A 23,183-nucleotide genomic window follows, 5' to 3' on the forward strand; every position below is an offset into this window, starting at 1 on the left:
TTGACATAAATTATGTTTTTTATTATGCACACTGGTTATAATTGAGACACAAGGTTTTTAAATCTATTGTACAGTAATACAGTATGTGCAATAAAATTTTGTTATAAGAACGTTTTATTTTTTTAAAAACTAGAATCTTATTTTGCTGCGTCCATGTGGTATGTCAGTTTATTTGTTTATCGCTTCAATAATAATCAAATATTTCTCAATATCATTAAAATTAAATATTTCTTCCTTTATTTAGTTCTTTAGAATGCCATAATACATCCTGATTTTTTTTGTTTTAATATTGATTTTTACTTCTTGCAATATCTGACTTTTTTTGTTGCAACCATCAATTGGTCCCGTGGATGTCTGATAAACAAGGTTCTACTGTAATTAATGTGTCTTCCTTTATACTTAATTACTTCACATACATGATTTAGTATCGATTAAACAAGTGACTTATGATTACTGAAATTATTGCTTTATTGAGGTCAATTTTTATGGTACAATTCATTTTTGTATATTGCTTTTTACTACGGCACAAAGATTTTAAATTGAGTTTAAGTCTGGGGAGTTGGGTTGACACAGGAGCACTTTAATGTGTTCTTCAAAAAATACTTCCACTTTTTTGGCAGTACGGCATGGTACAAAATCTTGATATATCCATAATTTTTCAATATACCATCTGCTGTTAATAATGAACAAGGACCTTCAAATGTGAAACAACAAAACATTTTTTTTCTGAGAATGTTTAACTGACTGGTGGTTAGAAATCAGTGATGTATTTTCATCTGATGTTTTTCTAATGTACGGATCCCTTCATCCCTGAACATAAAAATGTGAATTGTCACAAAACATAGCATTTTTCCAGTGCTTTGGCCCACACGAGACTTTTTGCACATTGCTGGTGCTAAAAACTGCTTTTTAGCTGGCTGAAGAGCTTTCTGTGCAGCTGCAAGAAGTCTGTTCCAATGGCTGCTAAATTTCAATTCAAGTCCACAGCAGATAATTTTGGATAAAGTTTACTTCTGGCTCACTAATAAGCAATCCTATGTTGGAATAGATTTTCATTTATGGCCTCATTTGCCTTTCCTTTGAGGTGAAAAGGAACCAGTTTCTTTAAATTGTTTTAGAATAGCACTGAACAGTCCCTAGTCCAACACCACACTCAAAAGCTATTTGCATTGTGTCAAACTGGTATGCTCAGAAAGAGAAACAATTTTTAAATGTTTTCTTGGAGTTATGTACATCATTTTATATATATATACATATATATATATTTTTAAAACTCACAGGGCAAAAAAATATAAAATATTTTGTATAAAAAATTACATAAACACTATTTGCAACATGAAAATTTCTAAATAATCAAAGAACAATAACCTCACATTGCACAGGCAAATTAAAGAATGGAGGAAATCGAGCAGTGTAGCGACAATAGAGAAATAAGATAAAAAGTTCCCTGTGTTTGAATTAATTTAAACGTTACTGTAGTTCTACTTTGCAATACGTTATGAGACAAATATACGACTACTGTGCTACAAAAATCAGTAGAAACTTCAGATTATGCTTTGCTAATTGTAACAAAATATATATGAAAAATAAATATAAACCAATATATAAACAAGAAGTCCTCAATGACATATACATTAGTAATTCTTTCAATTCTTAGAAAACTGAATCTGCTTACTTTAAAAGATCCTTTAAAAAAAAGGGGGAAATATTACGTTTACAACCTTTAGCAGGCAAGAAAGGGTTGCTACCCTAAAGTAAACTACCACGAAGGATCAATTTTAAGGAGATTGAAATGGGGTACAAACCATTTTTTCAATTTAACCACATTTCACTTCTAGTTGGGATGAAATATGGAAATTTATCAGGAATATTTACTACAGTAGTAACAGCATTTATTTACTAATAACTTACGAGGTGTGTTCAAAAAGAAACGAAAATTTTTGTTTTATGGAAAGAATTTTATTTATTCATCTACATTAAAGTTATCCAATCAAAATAGTCCCAATTTGATATTATACACTTATGCCAGCGCTTTTTCAAATTCCCGATCCAAAAAATTTCTGGAACTTGATCTTTGGAATAGTGTTTAGCTCTTTCAGCAATTCGCATTTAATCTCATCTATGCTTGTAAAACGACGACCCTTTAAGGTTCTCCTTATTTTTGGGAATATAAAAACGTCACACGGGGCCATGTCTGGCAAATATGGTGGCTGGAGTATAATTCAGCATTGTTTTTGGCTAAAAATTGACGAACAAGCAATGAATTGTAAGCAGGTGCATCGTTGTTGACTTCATTTAGCGACTCCAGAGCAACTTTCATTCACCGCTATTTTTGTCTGAAATTCAACAATTTTGGAACAAATTTTGCTGTTACAAGTTTCATACCCAAATTGATATCCCATCATCAACAACTTCTCTGATTGTGATTCGGCAATCATTCATAATCATTTCTTTCACTTTTTCCATGTTTTCATCAGTTTTTGATGTGCTGGGGCGTCCGGGGCACTAATCATCTTCATGACCTTCTTGGAAATGCTTATACCACTTGTAAACTCTTGCTTTACTCATAGCACTCACCAAAAGCAATATTTAATATTTTTAAAACATTGCTATACAAATTCTCAGAACCATTATTAATACAAATAAAAATTCACCAGTTGTACCACAACACATGTTATTCTTTTGACAGCTGACAACAAACTAAACATCCAATATGGCTAAAAATGTGCAGATACTTTCAGACATGTTTATCAATACAACACTGACAAAATCCCGAGCATCGAACTAATACAACCCACAAAATTTCAAAATTCTCATCAATTTTTAAACACACCTTGTATAACTTATAAGTTTAGAATTTTCTTTGAAATGTAACTTTTTACAACCCTCTTTCTGTCTTCTCTAATACGGTTAAATTATTTTTTCTGATGTTGAGAGAAATTGAAATTTTAGAATCCAATAGTGACGAGAGAAGCTCATAATCAATCCTGAACAATATTTTAAAAATTGGGATTTTACTACTTTAACTGTTCCTAAAAGGATGAGATAGAATAAGCATGATTTCCTCAACAGATGATACTACTGTAATATACTAAATAGAAAGTAAAAATAAGATACCAAGTGACTATAAAATTCTATAAAAATAAATCTTTGAATTTTCCTTTAAACAATCTTTAAAAAGGTAAAAATGGATAAAGGGGTCCAATTTCTCCCCAACAGTGCTAGAAATATATAATCAGTGAAGCATTGCTGGGGTAGTGAATCTAGAAAGTTGAATTATTAGTAAAGAGATTTTTACAAAAGATAGATTTGCTATTTGATTTTGTAAACCACCAATTACAAATAATGAAAAAAATCTCTTGATCCCATAAATGTACTTTTCATTGAATTTACACAATTTATTACAACTGTCTCTTTATTTTGAAGTTCAAAATGTGTATCACCCAACACCTTTTCAGAGGAATATTATATTTCATATGTCTTTACTCTTCAGTTTTGTTAAGTAATATTCACTCTTTATTTCTTAATTTTGTTACTTTGCTCTCCTTTTTGCACTTTTTCTGTACTAAAGCCTCTGATATTTAGCAACAGAAACTAGCTTCAATAATATCTTTAGAAACTAATAGATCAGTAATATTCTCACAAATGTTGACATCACACAGTTTTTATATATTTGTTTACCATATTTAATCTCACTCAAACTTTTTTCATTTTACTATGAGTGCTACCATATTATACAACCACTTCCTAAGATAATTTGCAACATCTACGAATTGTAATTAAAATATCAATCATTTTTTGTAAATATATAAAGAAATTTTGTTAATCTCTGTTGTATTACATAAAAACAGATCATATTTAATTACAAATTATTAAAAAAGTTATTCTTGTAGTAATGTTTCATGGTAATACAGAGTTTGTTAACTTAATCACTTAAAAGTAACATAATACAATAGACATCAGCAATAATAATGGCTGAAATGGATTGATTTAACATTTAAGCATTATATTATTAAAGAAATTCATAATAGTACTACATAACATCATACAAATTTATCTGAAATATTAGAGAACACCATTATCAAAAAAATTACTAACATCAAAAAAGGATTATTTCACACAAAAATTACAGATTATGTCACATACAATTGCTTATTATTTTATATTATTACCTAACTTTACAATGGTCATTCAATGAACTTACATTATTTTAAGCCTTATTTCACAAAATGAATGTACCTAATTAATAATTTTATCTGTCAGCTCCTGAATTCCAAGTGACTTCCTACACATAATAATGCGAATTCTAAAATCTAAATGCATGTGCACCATATATTTAGTTTATTTTATACGTATTTCATGTTTCTATAGTACATTTTGTGATTATGAAATCGACTCCAGTTACATGTCATTAACGTAGTTGGATTCAGATATAATACGAATGAGAACATTTTTCCAGAAAAAAGTCACATAAAACAACAGCCAATTTGTAACATCACAGCAAAATCATCTTATCAAAGAATAAGGATATCTCTTTATTTTGATGACGATTTATTTTGATTTATTTTTGATGACTCTCAAATATAAGCAGCAAGTGAGGGTGGGGGGTAACTGGATAGGAAAACAAGAAATTACATGCAATAATATTTTACATGTTATTTTTATATTATAAAACAAATAATACAAATTATAAATAAAATTATATTTTGATATACTAAAGTGTCTTTATTGTTTTTTTTAAAGATAAAATCATAAAAAAACTAACAAATAGCCTATTGTAGGCCTACTTGAAAAAACAACAAAATTAACAAAACATTTAACTACTTGCCTACCACTTTTTTAGTTTAAAAAAAATGTTTACATTTATTAATACATTCAAGGATTATGATAAAATACAATAAATTTTTTGATATTGTAATAAGCATCTAAGACTTTCATAATGCAACTTGATCCTATATAACATCCGTGATTATGTCCTCCTATAACCTCAATGCAACTGTGGTTTACTGTGTTTGTACAATGTTGTGTTTATTTTCTTTGCAACAATATATGGTAATATTCAAATTAATATCATCAAAACATTTATATCTCACAAACTCTCCATACAGATTCTCCTGATTGGTTTATCTATAATTTATCAGACAATTTTTTGTGTTATACTAATGTGCCTAAATACAAAATACGATTAAAAAAATAAAGAGAATTGAAATTCTGATCAAAAAAAATTTATTTATTCTTCTGCATTGATATTGTCCCCTTTAACAAAGTCCCTGAGAAATGCGACTATGCCAGTGTTTCTTATAAACCTCAAAATATTTGCGGAAAACATTTTTTGGTAGAGCCTTAAGTTCACTTGGCAATTTTTTTAATTTCATCTACATTCCAAATAATTGTGCTTTTGATAACTGGGAATAAGAAAAAGCCACAGGGTACCTTGTCTAGAGATTACAGAAGCTGGGGCATCAGTATGGTGCTATTTTTGGTTAAATAATCACAAACTAATAATGAAGGGAGAGTTGGAGTGATGTCACAATTTAAAATCCAAGAATTGTTTGCGCCTTACCTCAAATTAAAACTATTAATGAATACCATTTGTTGACCAAAATCTCCCTTGGTAGCAATTCAAAATGGAAAATGCCATTGTAATCAGAAAAAAAGGTGAGGAGAACCTTAAAATTCGACTCTGCGTGATTTTCTGTCTTTTTTTTTTACAGAAGCTTCAATTGGGATGCTGGACCTTCAGTTTCAACATAACTATACAGCCATGTTTCATTACCTGTTAAGGCATGTATGAATAATTCTGAGTTATCAGTGATTTCAAATAACAATTACAAAATTTTACTTTTGTTTAAAATTCAGCAGTTTTGGAACAAATTTTTCTGCTACTCATTTCATAACCAAAACTAAATCTTATTCCAGCACAAGCAATTAGATTCCCAACTCTTCACAAACTTCACTAATAGTATTTTTTTGATGATTATTGATCACAATGTCCTTAATTTTCATCACTTATTGATGCATTAGAACATCCAACGCTTTTGTCATCTTCAAGGTCTTCTTGAAACCATTCATACCATTCACAAACCCTTGTTGTCGATAAAAACATCCTTACCAAAAAGCTTACTCTAACAACTTCACCAATTCACTGCACTTTATTACATTTTTAACACAAGATTCAATGCAAATCCTATTTCCATAATTTTCAAACAAGAATTACCAGTCATAATAAAACATCCTAATTATTTGGCTGTAAAATTTGTGTCTAATATGGCTGAAAATATTAATACATAATAGACAATGATGTCAATAATTGGGGAAAATATGAACTCAGTTGAAAATACAGAGTGCAGAATTTAAAGATACTAGTTATTTATTTTCACTCTTCATATGCTCAATAATCTTGAAATAAATAACTAGAGATCAGATAGATTTGTGATGAATACTTAAATGCTTTTTTTAATTACTTTCATTTTCAATTTTGTTTGATATCCTGACTTTATGACTTTTAGACAACTTTGGTTTTTAGTTTGGAAAAGTATGGTATAGAATACAACCACCACAATCTTATTTTTTTTAAATTTTTGATTAACAATCCTATAACTAATTTTTATACATATGTATGTATAAAAATTTAGAATTGTGGCATGTCTGACCATATAGTAAGTAAAGTTACAACAGAATCAGATTAACTGGTACAAAATGAAAATTTTAGTATGCCCAAAAAATCTTCTAACAGAATGAAAAAGAAAATTAAGATTGATAAATTTCAAAGATTTTGATTAAGAACTATTATACCCAATTCTTACATACTGCTAAAAACATTTCTAACAATTAAAGAAGTTATTGTGGTTTTAAAATTTTAAAAATAAAATACACATCTGCAGATAAACTGCACGCACAGAACTATAGAAAATTCTGAGGAATATGGATTTTAAATGGAAGACTGAAAATAAAAGAATACTTTGGCAGAAAAACACAACATATGTTTCTAATACATTATTTAAAACAATTTAAAATTTACAGACAGGAAGAATAACAATTTTTTTAAGAGAAACATACATTCAGTCAACACATGTAAAAAGTATGGTTGGACTGATAGCTCTATAAATGGCTACAAAAACCTATATCAAAAGGACTGAAGCTGGTGCATGCCAGTAGTGCTAAAGGAGAGATTCCAAATACATTTTTTGATTTTTAAGTCAGTTTAGAAGCAGAATACTGGAAGAACATAATGCTAAGCAGTACAAAAAAAAAGGTCAAACAAAATTAATTTGCAAAACCATTTCCTCTTTTTCAATTTTATTAACTGGCAGTGCTTGCTAACTTTATGTAAAATTACACAAGAAGCAGAATTCAAAGGTGTAAAATCCAACTCACAGAAAACAAGTAGTGCTGGAATGGCTACAATTGCAGAAATATTCCATGCTCTGTAGATTGGTTAAAAAGTGAAGTACATGAATTAGTCCAATTAAATACCTTTAATAGTACTGATTAATCTGTCATCAGACAAAGATGATACATATGACATAAATGGGATAGCTAATTAAAACAAATCCTTGCTTTCCTACTTTTTAAGACAAGCACTAAAATTTAAAAAAAAAAATAATAAAATAAAAATATTTACATTTTATGATATAAACATCTCAATAAAGTGGATATTAAAATGAAATAAGGCACATTTATCATACAGCGTACTATGTGCTTGCATGAAAGTACGTACGTAGGTTTGTGTTGGTATTCTTTGTACTTACAAGGAAGATATTCCTTATCATCCTATTGGATATATTCCTTACCATCCTAGATCCAGGAATAGAAAAAGGATAAAATGAAGCACAAATTTGGTCTGTAATAGAACAATCTGACTTGATGTATTACAACCATTGAGTAACTATGAAATAAATAAAAATAAAAAACCAAAAGAACTGGAATTATGTAATTCTAAAAAAAATATGAAAACACAAAAATTTTAAAGAAACATAGAAAAGGAAACTTGTAAGAATACTGGAATTACACAAACAGAAAACATTAAAAAAAACACAAACTACCCCACCCCATAAAACAAACCAGAATTATTTTAAATCACTTTATCATCAATGAAAACTCTCCTTTAGATTATATTTAAAATTACAAAACACATATCTGTGAACTTATTTACAATTCTTTCTGGTGAAAGATCACATTCATGGCAAAAATTAAAAAATGGCATGTAATTTCTAATAAGCATTCAAGTACACAAAGGAGCATTAAAATTGCCAGAAAGACATCCATAAAGTGAAAAAGAGTAAATCCTTGGTAGCCTGTCTATCGAGCAGGGGATTTAACTGTGAATTTATTTGGAAGTCTGTTATTGGCTTGCCTTTAAATTCAGAACTTCTACCTAAGTCATAACAAAACTGTTCTGGGTTTTTTCTTAATAAAGTAAACTCTCTTAACAATTCCAGACAACACTGGCATGTATCAGATGATGCCTGACAAAAAGTATATCTCACTATATATATATATTTCATCATATACATAATATACGGTAAACATTAATTATTTAGCATATTTTAGGGGTTAATAAAAAATGAACAAAGCAATGCAGTGCATGTTGATTTTTTCAAACATCATTGTAGGTACTAGAGTTACTGATGATCTTGAATTAACATGCCAGCTCAATGTAATGACAGGGGGGCTTGTTGTCACTTGAACAATAGCTACCATGCAGGAGAAAGCAATGTTACAATTTTTCTGTGAAGAATCTTGATAAAGTGAATCAAGATAATGTGTTTTTAGAAAAGTAATCTTTTCTGAAGTGACCATCCATCTTCTGGTCATGTTAACTGTCGAATTTGGGGGTAGTGAGAATCCTCATGCCATGGACAAATAACATGACGGACATGATGTGATAGTCCAAAAATTAACATTTGGTATGCATTAACTGCTTATGAAGTGATCAGACAATTCTTCGCCGAACCAACGATTACTTGCACTAGTTACCAAGCCATGTTACAGGAATATGCAGTATCACAAATTGAACATCGGCAACCCAACATTTACTTCCAACATGATGGCATACCACAAAAATGGTGTTTATATGTTAGGGACTACCTGTATGAACAATTTCCTAATCACTGGATTGGCTATGATGGACCAATTCCATGGGCACCTAAATCCCTGATGTTTTACGCCACTTGATTTCTTTCTTTAGGGATTTGTAAAAGACAAGGTGTACACATTAAAGGTGTAATTATGGAATAACTCCAGAAATTCTTTTTATTCTAATGTATGGCATGAAGTGAAATATCATGGAGATATTTTATGTGCCACAAAATGTGTTCATGTGAAACTTGTTTGAAGTTAATAAATGATCTAAACAAAATGTTTAAAATGTCCTGTTACAACAAAACATGCATGTAACACTGCTTTGTTATGTCTTTATTAGCACTTAAAATGCTTTGAATAATTTATGATCACCTGTAGTACTATTAGTATTATATCATACAAACATAGCTTAGAAGCCAATATTTTACACATCTGTGTTAATTTTTATATAGGCCTAAACATTAATATCTATATTTTAGTATTTAACCCAATTTTGGTAATTTAATTTTTAAAATTGCCTTAACTTTGATTTAACTTTATATAATAGACTGTAGAAAATAAAAAATGCACAAGTAAATAACTTTAAATATTAACAATATTATACTAATTTCACCGACTGGTTACAGAAAATAACAAAATTTTCATAAAAAAAGAAAAAAGAAAGTTAAATATGAACAGAAATAAACTACAGGAAAAGAAAACCTACAAACAATGCAGTGCATGAAATAAAACTGGAACAAAATAACAAAATAATAATTTTATTACAGGACTTAAAAAGAAATCTTTATCAAATATTGACAAGTTAATAATAAATTCAAAATATTCAATACTCTGAAGTATTGTTTGATGTTTTAACAGCACAACACTACACAGTTGAACAGACTAACAACAAAATCAACACTATAACTGTCTGGATAAACTAATCAGTCTTTCTAAAATATAACAAACCTGTTTCTGTGGTACTGGAGATTGTGGTTGAATCGATAGTTGTATCTGCTGCTGCTGCTGCTGCTGCTGCTGCTGTTGGAGGGATGCACGTTTTGATGCAGATCGTGTAGCAGGTAACTCTACTGGAGGCAACTTTCTCAAAATAGGAATTTGTGATGTTGATGCTGTTACAGAAGGAGTAGGAAGTAGTTTGGGTGGTACAGATTGTGTAATAGGAGTAGTCTTTGGTATCAATGCTGATGTGCTTGTTGTAGTTATCATAAGAGGTGTTGTAGCTATTGTTACTGATTCAGTCTTCACTACTGTTGTCATAACTTTACTACTCACTGATGTATTAGCAGTTACAGTCATCAAAGTCTGTGACAATGTAGTTGCAACAGTTCTAATTACTGAGCTTGTAACTAATGGTGGTGTTACAGAAACTGTTTTGCTGGCTTCTGTAGTAACACTGGAATTTACAGATTGTAATGAATGTGAAACACCTGTGGTAACACCTGAATCAACTTTTTCATGCACAAACTTATCAGCTGAATAACAAGCAGGAGGAATTTCTGCTTGTAGTGGAACATCACTATGATCTAATTCTAATGTTCGATCACTAGAAACAACTTCAGTCACAATATCACTTTCTTCTTGAGATATAACCTAAAGAAAAGAAAATTGATAAATAATCAATCTGTAATAAAAATTACTCATTAACATTTTCTTCCTCCTTAAAAAATGTTTAACACATTGTCAGCAAAAGATTAGATGATTTCACAATTACAGTATTATTTTATTCATTAAGCCCAAATAATACTGGACAGCAAAGATTTAAAGGATAAAGATATCAAGAACATCTAACACTATAAAAAAGAAGGCATAAAAGCAAAATAGAAGAGAACCTAGTACAAACAGTTGGATGAGACAGCGAAAGTTCTTGAGGAACTTGGTAGTGAAGAGCAGAGAGAGAAATACTATGAATGGCAAATACCATTAAGAGCTGTAATATCAAACAATGAAAAATAAATCGTGTCATATATATTAATTATAAAAAGAAACCAGTTCCATACAGATTAGCTTAAAAATTTGTATAAGACAATCATAATCAAATTTTAGACAGAACACAATAATCAAACTCAAAACCACTCAGACAACTGAAACTGAAAAAACATATGAATTTAAAAAAGTCATTAAAATTTATATGCATACTTGTGATTTAACATCACAAAAACACTATCAAGAATTTCACTCAATTTTAAGTTCCAAACTAAACACTTTCATTTTTTTTTAAGCACAGACTAAGTCTGTAATTTTAGATACACATACATTTAAAGTCTGAATCTTGAAGTGTCACCTTCAACCAGTGTTTTTTTCTAACAGTAAAACAAGTTTTAACTGATGTCCTACAATCATAACTGCCTTACTAAGGGTTAATAAAGTAAACTAATACATCAAATAAGTTTAAAGTTTTTCCATATACTGGTGTCATGAAAATGATATTCACAAAATAAAACATCTCTTATTTCACTTCTAAAACCACTGCAAAAAACACAAAACATGAAAAAATAAGATAATGCAATTAAAAAAAGTAGAACTTTTTTTAAAATGAACTATATTAAACTAAATGCAATTTAATTCAAGTAGACTAATTATACAGTGCGATCATTTTTATGCGCAAATCATTGAATAACATTTTAGCAATTTTTCAAAGTTAGTTGATGTCTGTCTAAGTGTTGGCTATGTAGTTAGCTAACCTACCGGGAGGTATGTGGCGTCAACATGCAGTATGCAATAATCGTTTTTGTGCATACAAAGACATGATCTTTGTGATTACAGAACATGTGGTGTGGTATAGTGTAGTGTGTTCCTTGTGAATAATCATGCAGTTTGCAACAGCAAAGCAGACATTTATTGCCAAGGTTTACTTTGGAAGCAAGTCATGTGACTATGTTAAAGGACAATTTTGTGTTAAGATTTCCAGGTGCACCTGCGTCAAACAACTCAACAGTAATGCAAATCATCAATTGCTTTTAAAAGACTGGGAGTGTTGCTGACAAGAATAGGCGTGCTTCAGTATTGACAGAAGGGAAAATGGAAGAGGTATGTGTATTAATTACTTGAACAGTCTCCAAGGAAATGTTTGCGTAAATTATTATTACAGACAAATATCGTACACGGGTGCATACCAAATACATCTACAAGGTCTACATGCACACCAAATGCATTGTGTACGGGAACTGAAACCTCCAAGAAAGAATGAGGTACACTGTCAGTGGTTTATCAACCAGGTGAAAGTAATGGGGATGGGCACACTTGATTATATGTTTTTTAGCGATGTGGCACATTTTCACCTTAGAGGTTATACATCAATAGTCAGAACAGATAATGATTAATACAAAATCCACACATACTAATGAAACACTGCACTTAGTCTTGATAACGAATAATGGGCCTGATTTTTTTTTACAAAACCCTTGAAAGTCCAGCATACCAGAATGTAATTATGCAATTTGCAGCTCTTCTCCAGGCTGATGAAAGCTATAGTTACCTGCTATTGTTACTGGGCAACATATCATATATCCAAAAACACCAAGGAATTTTTGGAAGAAATTTTTGATGATCGCACGATCTCAAAAGGTCTGTGGCCAGCTGGCCACCTCATTCCCCTAATTTATCATCACCAGACTTCTTTCTCTGGGTTTTTTTGAAAGGATAAGTATATCGAGCATACCCACATAGTCTACAAGGCCTGGAGCCCTTCATTAGTACAGAGATGATTCCATTAGCCCTGATGTCCTAAGTAGGGCGTGAACAAATATGGTGTGAAGGATTCAGACCTGCCTTCAGGAAAATGGTGATCTCTATTTCCAACATTTGCTGCAAGACATTACCAGTTGTGCATATTACATTCCATGAACAGAATCATATCAAATACGAGTGTATTTCAATCATTATAGTGGAATTGTAGGGTATAGTATCATGATGTGAACAATAAAAATGATTGCACTGTATAAACTGAATTTATATAGAAGTCAAGGAAGGCAACATGTGTATGAACTATTAACAATAGGAACTAATAAATATGACTTCAACAATTCAACACAGGATGACAAGTATTACAATTATGGCCAATTTCTGTGCACATTAGAGAACACGTCATGTGTGCTTTCTCAACTCCTAACTGATGTAATACTGCAATGTAGTGTTATTAAAAATGAGGAAGAAACATAAAAATATTTGTTACTATAATTGTATAATAGTTTCACATCATCGTCTGCATGATAAAACAATTACACAAAAAAAAAATATATAGATTCTTACCTCAGCTGCTTCCTGTAATTCAGACAATTCTTCTAACAAAAGATTACTAGCATCTGTGAACAAATGATCTTCCTGAGATGGTACTCTAGAATTTATACTGTCTAGCAAAGTATCTGCACCCAAATCTGAGGTTTCTAAAAAAAAATATAAGAATAAACAAGGTTTACAAAATAGAATAACAAGGTTTTAAAATTCTGACTCACAGTAATGAATTACAAATAAAATCAAAGAGTAACTCTTACAAGTGTACCATGTGAGCACCTTTCATCACATGGCACATAGCTAACTGATAGAATTCATCCCATACTTAGACTAGCATGTCTGGAGAATGGAAGCAACAACTGCTTCAGTCCTTTATCTGAACTGAGTAGATCAGTAGGTAATGGAGGCAAATGCAACAGATTCTTGATAAAAATCAAAAAGAAAAAAAATCACGTGACATCAGATCAGAGGCCACCACAAACATGAGATCATGGAGACCACTGCAAACAAACACTGTCATCAGGTCCATCCAACCAATCCAGCAGCTGAAAAAATGTCATCCAACCAATCCAGTACACATATACCAGAAAGAAAGACCCACCAACTTGTTGCAAAATAAAATTCTCCAATCCATCAAACAGTCGAGGAAAAAGCCAAGTACAAAGCATATCCAAATAAGCAACTCCTGTTATACTTGCTTCGGTGAAAAACAACAGCTTGTAAACTTATCATTAGGATATTGTACAGAAAACATTTAATTTTGAGGGGTTCCTTTTGCATTGTAAGAGTTCATGGGGATTTTCTGACACCAATTATAGTCATCATGATTTAATCTCTCTTAGATGAAATGTTGACTCAAGTAAAGATGATATGATCAAGGTCAACTTCATGCTATAACATTCTGATTGAGAAGATGGTGCATACAGCATATTTTTGAAAGGCTGTAACAAGTGTAAACAGTATGACGCATAAAGTTTCCTTAAGTCGCTCACATTCCTAGCTTGTATCTGGACTTAACAGACTTTTACGGACTACACAGGAAAGACTCTCTGATACATTCAACATGATACCCTTTGATTGTAATGTACTCTTCCCTTTACAGAGACATCTGGTCATTTCTAACTGATTATCGCTGATAAATGTCATTATAACTTGGAGGATCACAATTAAACTTTCTACAGAACACACACTGAACTATAACTACAGATTCACATTTAGCAAACACACAGAAGTCTTTCAGTTCAGGAGTCGCCATCTTTACTAGTGATGCTGTTAAGCGAAATATTACGGTCATGTGTGTAACTAAAATGTTCTCTTTGCTCTTTTATTCTAGGGTTAAATCAACACTTTAAACCTCTCATTCAGAAGATAATACTAACAAATTAAAACACTGATATTATTTTTTGAAAATTTTGTATTAACATATAATTATAGATATTATTTTATCAGTGTGGATATATGTGTTAATTTTTTACAATAATGTTTTTTTTTATCAAGAATGGAAGTATTATTAAATACTCTAAGTATTTATTAAAAATAAATTTTATAAATTTACAGCACATTAGTTTGTATTAATCATAGTGGTACTTAAATTATTTATTGTAATATACATTATTTATTGTTTTATGCTTTTCTGATTACATCACTCACAGTTTATAAAGAGTACAGGTTTTAATAACCAGGAAAACGTTTAAAGAAGAAATCATTTTACACAGTTACAATAACATTACCTAATGCTTTACAGTAAATCCAATTTTACAACTGTAAAATTTTTTCTAGCTGCTGACATGAACTATGGGGAAACAGAAAGAGGTCTACTTGGTGTTTACAGTGAAAAGTGTTTACAGTGAAAAGTATACAATATAATATAGTGTTACATAACAACACAGATTTCACATAACAATAAAATATCATTAATGTGATGTTATATAATATTTTACTATGATGGCGGTTCAGAAAGTAACCTCCATTTGGCTATAAATAAAAAACCTACATAGATAAAAATATTTTATTTATACAACTTAAAACTACAACTATTTCTCAACATAGTCGCCATTTAAATTCAAGCATTTGTCATGTCTTCCCTAATTTACAAATACCTTCTTCATAAAATTCAGCCACCTGGGTACCTAGCCAACCTTTCATGACATTTTGAAGTTCATCATCGTCATCGAAGTGCTGCAGCACAAACAATTTCTTCATGTGAGTGAAGAGATGAAAATCAGTCTCTGCCAAGTCCGGGCTGTAAGGGGGATGATCAGAAATGTTCCATTGGAACTGATTCAGAAGTTCTTATTGAGTTTTTCAAACACTGTGAGGACGAGCGTTGTCATGCAAAAAAAAAAACATTGGATAAGAGCATCCGCAACATTTGTTCTGAATGGCTAAATTAAGCTTCTTCAAAGTTTCACAGCAAACTGCAGAAGTAATCGTCGTACCATGTTCTATAAAATCAACTACAAGAACTTCCTTGGCATCCCAGAAAACGATAGTCATAACCTTTCTCACTGACAATGTTTGGCAAGCTTTCTTTGGCTTGCATGGAGAACTGACATGGTCCCAGGCCATCAACTGTTAGTTTCATTTTGACCTTCACATAGGTCACCCTAGTTTTTTATCCCCAGTCACAATTCAGTTTAAAAAAGACTTTCTCCTCCCGTGTCATAGTGTGAAAGGAAGTCTAAGGCAGAGCACATTCATTTGGTTCAATGGATCTTTGTGAGCAATTTTGGAACCCGTCGAGCACACAACTTCCAGTAGCCTAATTTGACAATCTTCTAAAAAATCATGCAAGAAATTTGCAGGAATTATTTCGAAAGTTCAGAGATAGTCAATGTTCAATTTTCACTCACTTATTTGTCAATTTCACTGACAAGATCATCATTCACAACAGAAGGTCTACCACTCTTCTCTACTTTATGGATGTTTACCCTTCCATTTTTTAAAAATCAGATCCATTGCCTCACTACACCATCACTCATTACGTTTGGGTCATACACAGAACATACTGATGATGGATGTCTGCTGTCAAAAACATTTTGTGCCCAAAGAAATCTTATGACAGCAAACACCTTGTATTTCACAGCATTTTCTATTGCAGTGCTCTCATATTTTTAGGTTATAACAAGGGAACGGACTAAAGTACATGGCTCAAACTGACAGAGCCGAAAGCACACCGATTCACACTACAGTTGTAGCGTAGTGCTACTAGCACTATGCGGTTACTTTCCAAACCGTCCTTGTACATAAGTGAGAAACAGTAGAATTTTTCATTACTTATTATATTGTTTAATGTGTTAATCTGATTATCATTCAAGGCAATATATCACTATATTAAAAGTGGCATTTAATAAACAACTTAAACTATATAACTTGAAAATTAATACTGAAAACAACCTTTAACATTTCTAAGTTTAAGAGCGTAGGCTTGACTTTAGGATAAATATGTGTTGGTGAAAAATATAAAGAAACCATAGACAACTGTAACATAATTTTAAACATAAAACTTACATTCATAATTATAAAATAATGTTACAATCTTTAATCACTGTACTTCTCAATAACAAAATAATATAATAATGCAAAGTCAGACCTACACATATAAAAATAACTTTCACACTATAAATTCTCACTTGTAAACAGAAAATAATTTCAAAATTCTTTTTTCTAGAAGATATAATCGGATATTATGAGAAAAAAAATTATATTAAAATAATCCTTATTTCCTTTATGGATAAAGTTGTTATCCATACTTGGATAACAACTTTTGTGGTTTTTAGTATCTCTGGAAAAAAGTTTCAGTTCTTTCATAAAGCTTAAACACATTTTTTAAATGGCAAACATTATTAATGATTGCTAAGGACAGTATAACACTTTGAAATTAAGAATTATAAACAGCAGACTTTCAAATCATCAGAATTATTCTTCCAAAAGTTTTTCAGATTAACTGGAAACCTATTTCTTACTGAAGTTTTAAGTTTCTAGAGGGGAGCACTGGTAATATAATACCATCTTTCTTTTGGCACATTTCATTTCTTTTTAAAATTTTGGAAATCAATAATGAAAAAGTAATTCCCTTACAAACAATAGCTTTACAACACCTGAAATATCCGAAGGAGAACATTCGGCAAACGAATATAAATGTGCAATCCAATGGTATATAAATGTCAACAGCCAAAGCCGTATTCAATGTACTGGTCCCCAGAGACCACTCAAGTTAAAAATTTTGGATGCCATTCATTGCATTCAGTTGGAAATGTTTGAATAGCTAATGATCACAGCCACCACTGCCAAACAGAAAGTAACATATAACTGGTGGGGTAACACACAGTTAACACCGAGCAGTATAAATCGTCAACAGCTATTACAGAAAGAGCAATATTTACCTCATCCACAAAACAAAAATGATGGAAAAGACAATATCATGCTCATGATAACTATTCATTTAATAAATCTCCCGCTGTATACCAGGCATATGAAAGACCTTAAATACCACCTAACATAAAATAGGAAAAAGAAGACTTCATCATTAGCAATACAGAAAGGAACTAACCACTTGGGAATCCAAGGAAAGGCCCCGGCTACCTGATAACCTACCATGAAACAAATTAAATAGGACGAATATTACAGACCACCTCTACATAAAATGTTACATTCAGAAAGATTTTATGTCCCTCGTTCTAAGGTTTTTTAATAAGTTTTGAAGAGTGGATATAGGTCCAATAATAGAAGAATGAAGGAGAAAGACTGGCTACGTTATATCATAATCTAGTAATATGATGCTACCATTTATGTATTCATGTGAAAGGAACCATCCACCACCAATCACACAAATATAAAAGTTTAAAACTGCAATGCGACTTAAATAAAATTTTAGTAAATTTCATATTAGTTTACTAAAAAAATGTTGCGATATTAGTATTTATATATCAGTATAATTGCATTCCATTACAGTCTAGTTTAATATAATTCTAGTGTACACTTAGTTTAGTAAAATGCTTATAATTATGGTGGGACCATTATTTACTATAATACAAAATATAACAGATTACATTAGTTTAGAAGTAGTAGCAGAATGATACAAATGTATGTTAGAATGTATTATTATTAACATAGTAAATATTGAAGGAAAATGATGTAAAGACTTTGAACCTAGTGGTTGTGCACACTTCAGCTCTGTCTATGTGATCCCCCTACTCAAGTTGGAAATGTTTATAAATAAATCCATTAGAAAAATTTCAATAAAATTAATTGTTTAGAAACAATAAATTAATATTGTGTTTAAAAGTAACTGACTGAAGATTATTTTTATGGCCTTATTACCTGAACAGTTAAATACTTCATTAATTTTTAAACTCCAAAAAAAATAATACAATAAAATATTAATTTACTTTGTAGTGGACATGTAGATAAATTTAACTTTAAACAAGTTATCAAAAGACCGGTGTTAGTTACTTGCATAGAAGAAATTTCTTGTTCACTCAATCTTCAGCTGAATTCCAGAGTTTCAGCTATACTGGCCATCCAAAACTTTTCAAAGAGCACTACCAAAGGAAGAGATCTTACAATATGGCAAGCCCACCTTTAAAATATTTTAAAACTGTGCATTATGCAAGCAAACTGTAATAAATTAAATCAAGTATTGCAACACCAATGCAAACTTCATGTTATGTTTACCTGGCCTATTCAATGTATTGATTTTCACTCCAATGTGCGTGTTCCCACTGCAAAAGCATACATACAAGGTATGACAGAGAAGTAATGAACTGATTTTTTTTCAAAGATTTCAATTTATTTTTATAGATCAATGTTATCACCTTCAAAGTAATTCCCTTGGACATTTGTACATTGGGGGAGGTATTGTTTGCATGCTTCATAACAAGGCTGGAAGGCTCATACTGAATTGCTGTCAGATCCATTGGTTATGCTATTTTTGGAAGTTTTTGACAGTACCAAAATGATATTCTTTCAAGTTGGTTTTTAATCCTGGGGAACAAAAAAGTCACACGAACTAAAATCAGTGAATAGAGGCTGAGGAACCACTGGAACCCCTTTTTTCATCAAAAACTGGTTGATGAAGATGGTCAGGTAAGGGGGGGGGGGGCATTGTCATAGTGTATCATCCAAGTGTTTGAAATGTCCAGCCTGACACGCAGCACCCTTTTTCTGGCCCTTTCAAGGACTTCTTTATTAAAAAACCTTGGTTAACAGTTTGTCCTTGGGCACAAATTCTGTATGAACAATTCTCCAACTGTCAAAAAAAAAATTATCAGTATAGACTTGATTTTCGATTTGCTCATTTGAGATTTCTTTGGTAGAGAAGAAGTGTCAGTGTGCCACTCTTGATTTTGACGTTTTGTTTCTGGATTGTAGAAAAAAAATTCTTTTTTCATCACTAGTGATCACACGACGGTCATTTTCGATTCTGTTGAGAAGGTCACATTCTTCTGCTTGTCTTCCTGTTCAATGGAAAGGGTTTTCAGCGCTAACTTTGAACATACCTTTCTTATGCCCAAATCTTCAGTCAAAGAATGGAGAAGGGTAAAATGATTCAAATTTAACGCACTACTCATCAGTCTCAATGTTACTCTAAGGAATGAACTCTTTCAAAAGTGCCTCAATCTTTCCACATTTTCCTCAGTTTTGAGCAAGGTTTGACTTCCACTGCTTCCTGGCTGTCTAAATGGTCTGTGCCCCCAAATTCTTATGCTCTTGATAAGGAATGTTCCCCAAAGGTTCGCTGCAACTTTTCATAGGTGAAACTCGCAGATTCACCAAGTTTTGCTTTACAAAAAATTTTTGATTTACATCATTGCTTCAAATTTCACTGTTCCATTTTTGCAACATACTACAAAACCACAACTTCACTTATCACAATCTCTAGGGTCGTGTAGTTACCGCATGTGGTTGGAACTTTCACTGAGTATCTCAGATACACAAGTTATATAAAGGCAGAGTCTTCATCATTGCCAGATCGCTCCCAGTGTTGCCAGTCTCAGTACTTTTCTTGTCACACCTTGTACATGTATTATGTATTCACTATCACAATAATGATAAAGAAATGATTTTGTGCAAGTGAAAAAAATTAATGATGAAATTATACAGTATGAAAAAAATTAATGATGAAATTATACAGTATAAAAAAAATTAATTCCAAGAATCCTTTACTAAACACTATACTTATCAATATTTATTGTACATTTTTTTATAGTATGTAGTAATCTAAACTGATTTTTTTTTTTTACTAATGTTTATAAATATGTTTCACCATTTTGCCACCTAGCATACATGCCAACAGCACCCTGCATATTGAAAGACATTGTGACAAAAGTTAGTTTCCTTTGTAGATAACTTTTATCAAGTCCATAAGCAATAATAATAATAATAATAATACTAAAAACTTATAAAATTAAAAATTACAATAATTTCTTCTTTTAAAAGGAAAAAAGGTGTAAATACAAAAATCTAACTAAATCATTAAAACAGAAATAATAGTAGTTAAACAGAAATAATAAAATTTCATTAAATGTGCATATATTAAATGTATTTGAGGATAGTTGTAAATAAAAGTACAATCATATTTACTCATACTTGCTGTAATAAATTCATATTTTACATTTACTTTAAACAAAGAAGTAAATGCAGGTCTGAAATATATATTATAGTGCATAGAATTATGTGTACGCTATAGAATAAAACAAAACTGGCCACTCCAAATGAAATTCAATAGAGGAAATTAATGAGTGGTTTTAAATGTGTACTAAATCTGTTATGACAATGTTAAATACATAATTTTTATTATAAAATCAATAAAATAAATTATATATAATAGATTTAAGAGTTTTGAAATAGTAAACATTTTGTCAAATGTCACAGGGAAAAAAATAACAGGATATTAAAGTTCAAGTGCTAGAACACACCAGTAAGCTAACCCCAAAACAAGCCTAAAAAATATGAGGGTTATTTTTTTTTTCAAGGTCTGATCGGTCACGAAATTAAAAAGTTTTTTATTTGTAACAAGTACTTACATAGTTACGCTATTTCTCTACATAGTCGCCACTTCGATTTAGACATTTATCATAGCGTGGTATCAACGTTCCAATACTCTTGTCATAGAACAGAGCCACCTGTGTTTCAGCCATGTTTCCACGCTGGTCTGCAGCTTGATGTCTGTGCCAAAATGTTGCCCTCCTAGCCAGCAATTCATGTGAGCAAAGAGGTGAAAATTGAATGGAGCCAAGTCCAGGCTGTGATCAAACACTTCGCAACGAAAATGCTGCAGGAGCTTCTTTGTTACAGCTCCAGTGTGCGACCGAGCATTGTCATGGAGAAAGACAATGCCTGATGACAACATTCCTCTCCGCTTATTCTGAATCGCCCTTCGTAGACGTTGAAGAGTCATGCAGTATGAGGCTGCAGTCCACATATGAGGATGGTCGTGCCACGTTCCATGAATTCCACCAAGAGAACTCCATTCTGGTCCCAGAACACAGTAGCCATACACTTTCTGTTGGAGAAGGTTCGCTTGAAGTTCTTTGGTTTACTGGGAGAATGAGAATGCATCCACTGTTTGGATTGTTCTTTTGTTTCTTCAGTTTCGAAATGAATCCATGTCTCGTCCCCTGTGAAAATTTTGTTCAAAAAATCTTCTCCATTGTGGTAGCGCTGGAGAAACGTTAGGGAGGCGGCCATTCTCATTGTTTTGTGATGATCGGACAGCATCTTGGGAACCCACCTCGCACACAGTTTGCGGTATTGAAGTCTCTCACTCACAATGGTGTAGAGAGCTGACCTTGAAATTTCAGGAAACGAATCACTCAATACAGAAATTGTGAACTGACGATTTTCTCGAATTGCCTCATCCACTCGCTCAATGAGATCGGTTGAAACTCACTTCCTTCCCTGACCGCCTGCATCATGAACACCTGCACGTCCTGCTTTAAGTTCCTGCACCATTGTCGCACTTTGCTGTCACTCACTGAAGTTTCACCATACACGTTACTTATTCGTCAATGAATTTCAGCTACAGTACACACCCCCTCAGCCTGAAGAGATCGAATTACCATACGCACTTCACACTTGGCTGGAGATGCTATTGTTGTAGACATGTTTAGCTGCATGTTCAGAACTAAACGAAGTGACACAGCGTGATTGAAGGCCATACTAGAGACGCTGTGCAACATATATGCGCAAAGGTTCATCCGATTTTTGTGGGGGATTTTATTTTACAACCGATCGGACCTTGAAAAAAATAACCCTCGTATAAAGATGACTTCTATAGCTTACACAGCAATAGAGTTAGAATTATTTCTACCACATACATCATGGTGGTAGCATTAAATGTATTATACTGAAAATTGGAAGTTGAGTTTTTACACATATATGTTATCTCAATGAAATCTAATATAATATATTACCTTTAGTTGGTATAAATTGAGGTTTATCTGTACTGACACGTCGTATGATATCAGGAGTAGAAAAGAGGGCTGGTCCAAAAGCTTCAGCCAAATGTGCTGGAGGTTTACGGTTTTCCCTTTTGGGGTATTTTTTAGATTGCTGGAGAGGAGTTGCAGCAGTATTTAAAGTAGAGAAAGTAGTAATAGTAGTAGCAGCAGTTGTAAGTGTGCTAGAAGATGCTGCAGCTGAACTAGAACTGCTGAAACTATTAAATGAAGATGTGGCAGGTGTAGCACTATCTGGAGACTTTGCTACTTTTCCTGAAAAAAAAATTGTATAATAAACAAAAACTATCCCGTTTGACAAAATGGTAATCAAATCAATCTATATCAATTAGAGACATATATAATGCAAATAAATTCACCAAAAATTGCTTCCTGACATGCAATCAAATTAGTAGACTACATACA

General features: G+C 31.7%; 1 protein-coding gene across 4 annotated transcripts in view; it reads right to left on the bottom strand.

Moving 5' to 3' along the window:
• The window catches only part of pps (protein partner of snf), a 208,876-nt gene that overhangs the window by 97,725 nt on the left and 87,968 nt on the right, over nucleotides 1-23,183 (bottom strand). For all 4 annotated transcript variants that reach the window (XM_075373576.1, XM_075373568.1, XM_075373551.1 and 1 more), the window contains 3 exons: nucleotides 22,734-23,033; nucleotides 13,336-13,469; nucleotides 10,033-10,677 (listed from right to left, as the gene is read on the bottom strand). In XM_075373576.1, coding sequence (XP_075229691.1) covers nucleotides 10,033-10,677; nucleotides 13,336-13,469; nucleotides 22,734-23,033 — 1,079 coding nt within the window. The remainder of the gene's footprint in view (nucleotides 1-10,032; nucleotides 10,678-13,335; nucleotides 13,470-22,733; nucleotides 23,034-23,183) is intronic.

This window comes from Lycorma delicatula, chromosome 1 (genome assembly GCF_047948215.1).
Source record: "Lycorma delicatula isolate Av1 chromosome 1, ASM4794821v1, whole genome shotgun sequence".
NCBI classification, from domain to species: Eukaryota; Metazoa; Arthropoda; class Insecta; order Hemiptera; family Fulgoridae; genus Lycorma; species Lycorma delicatula.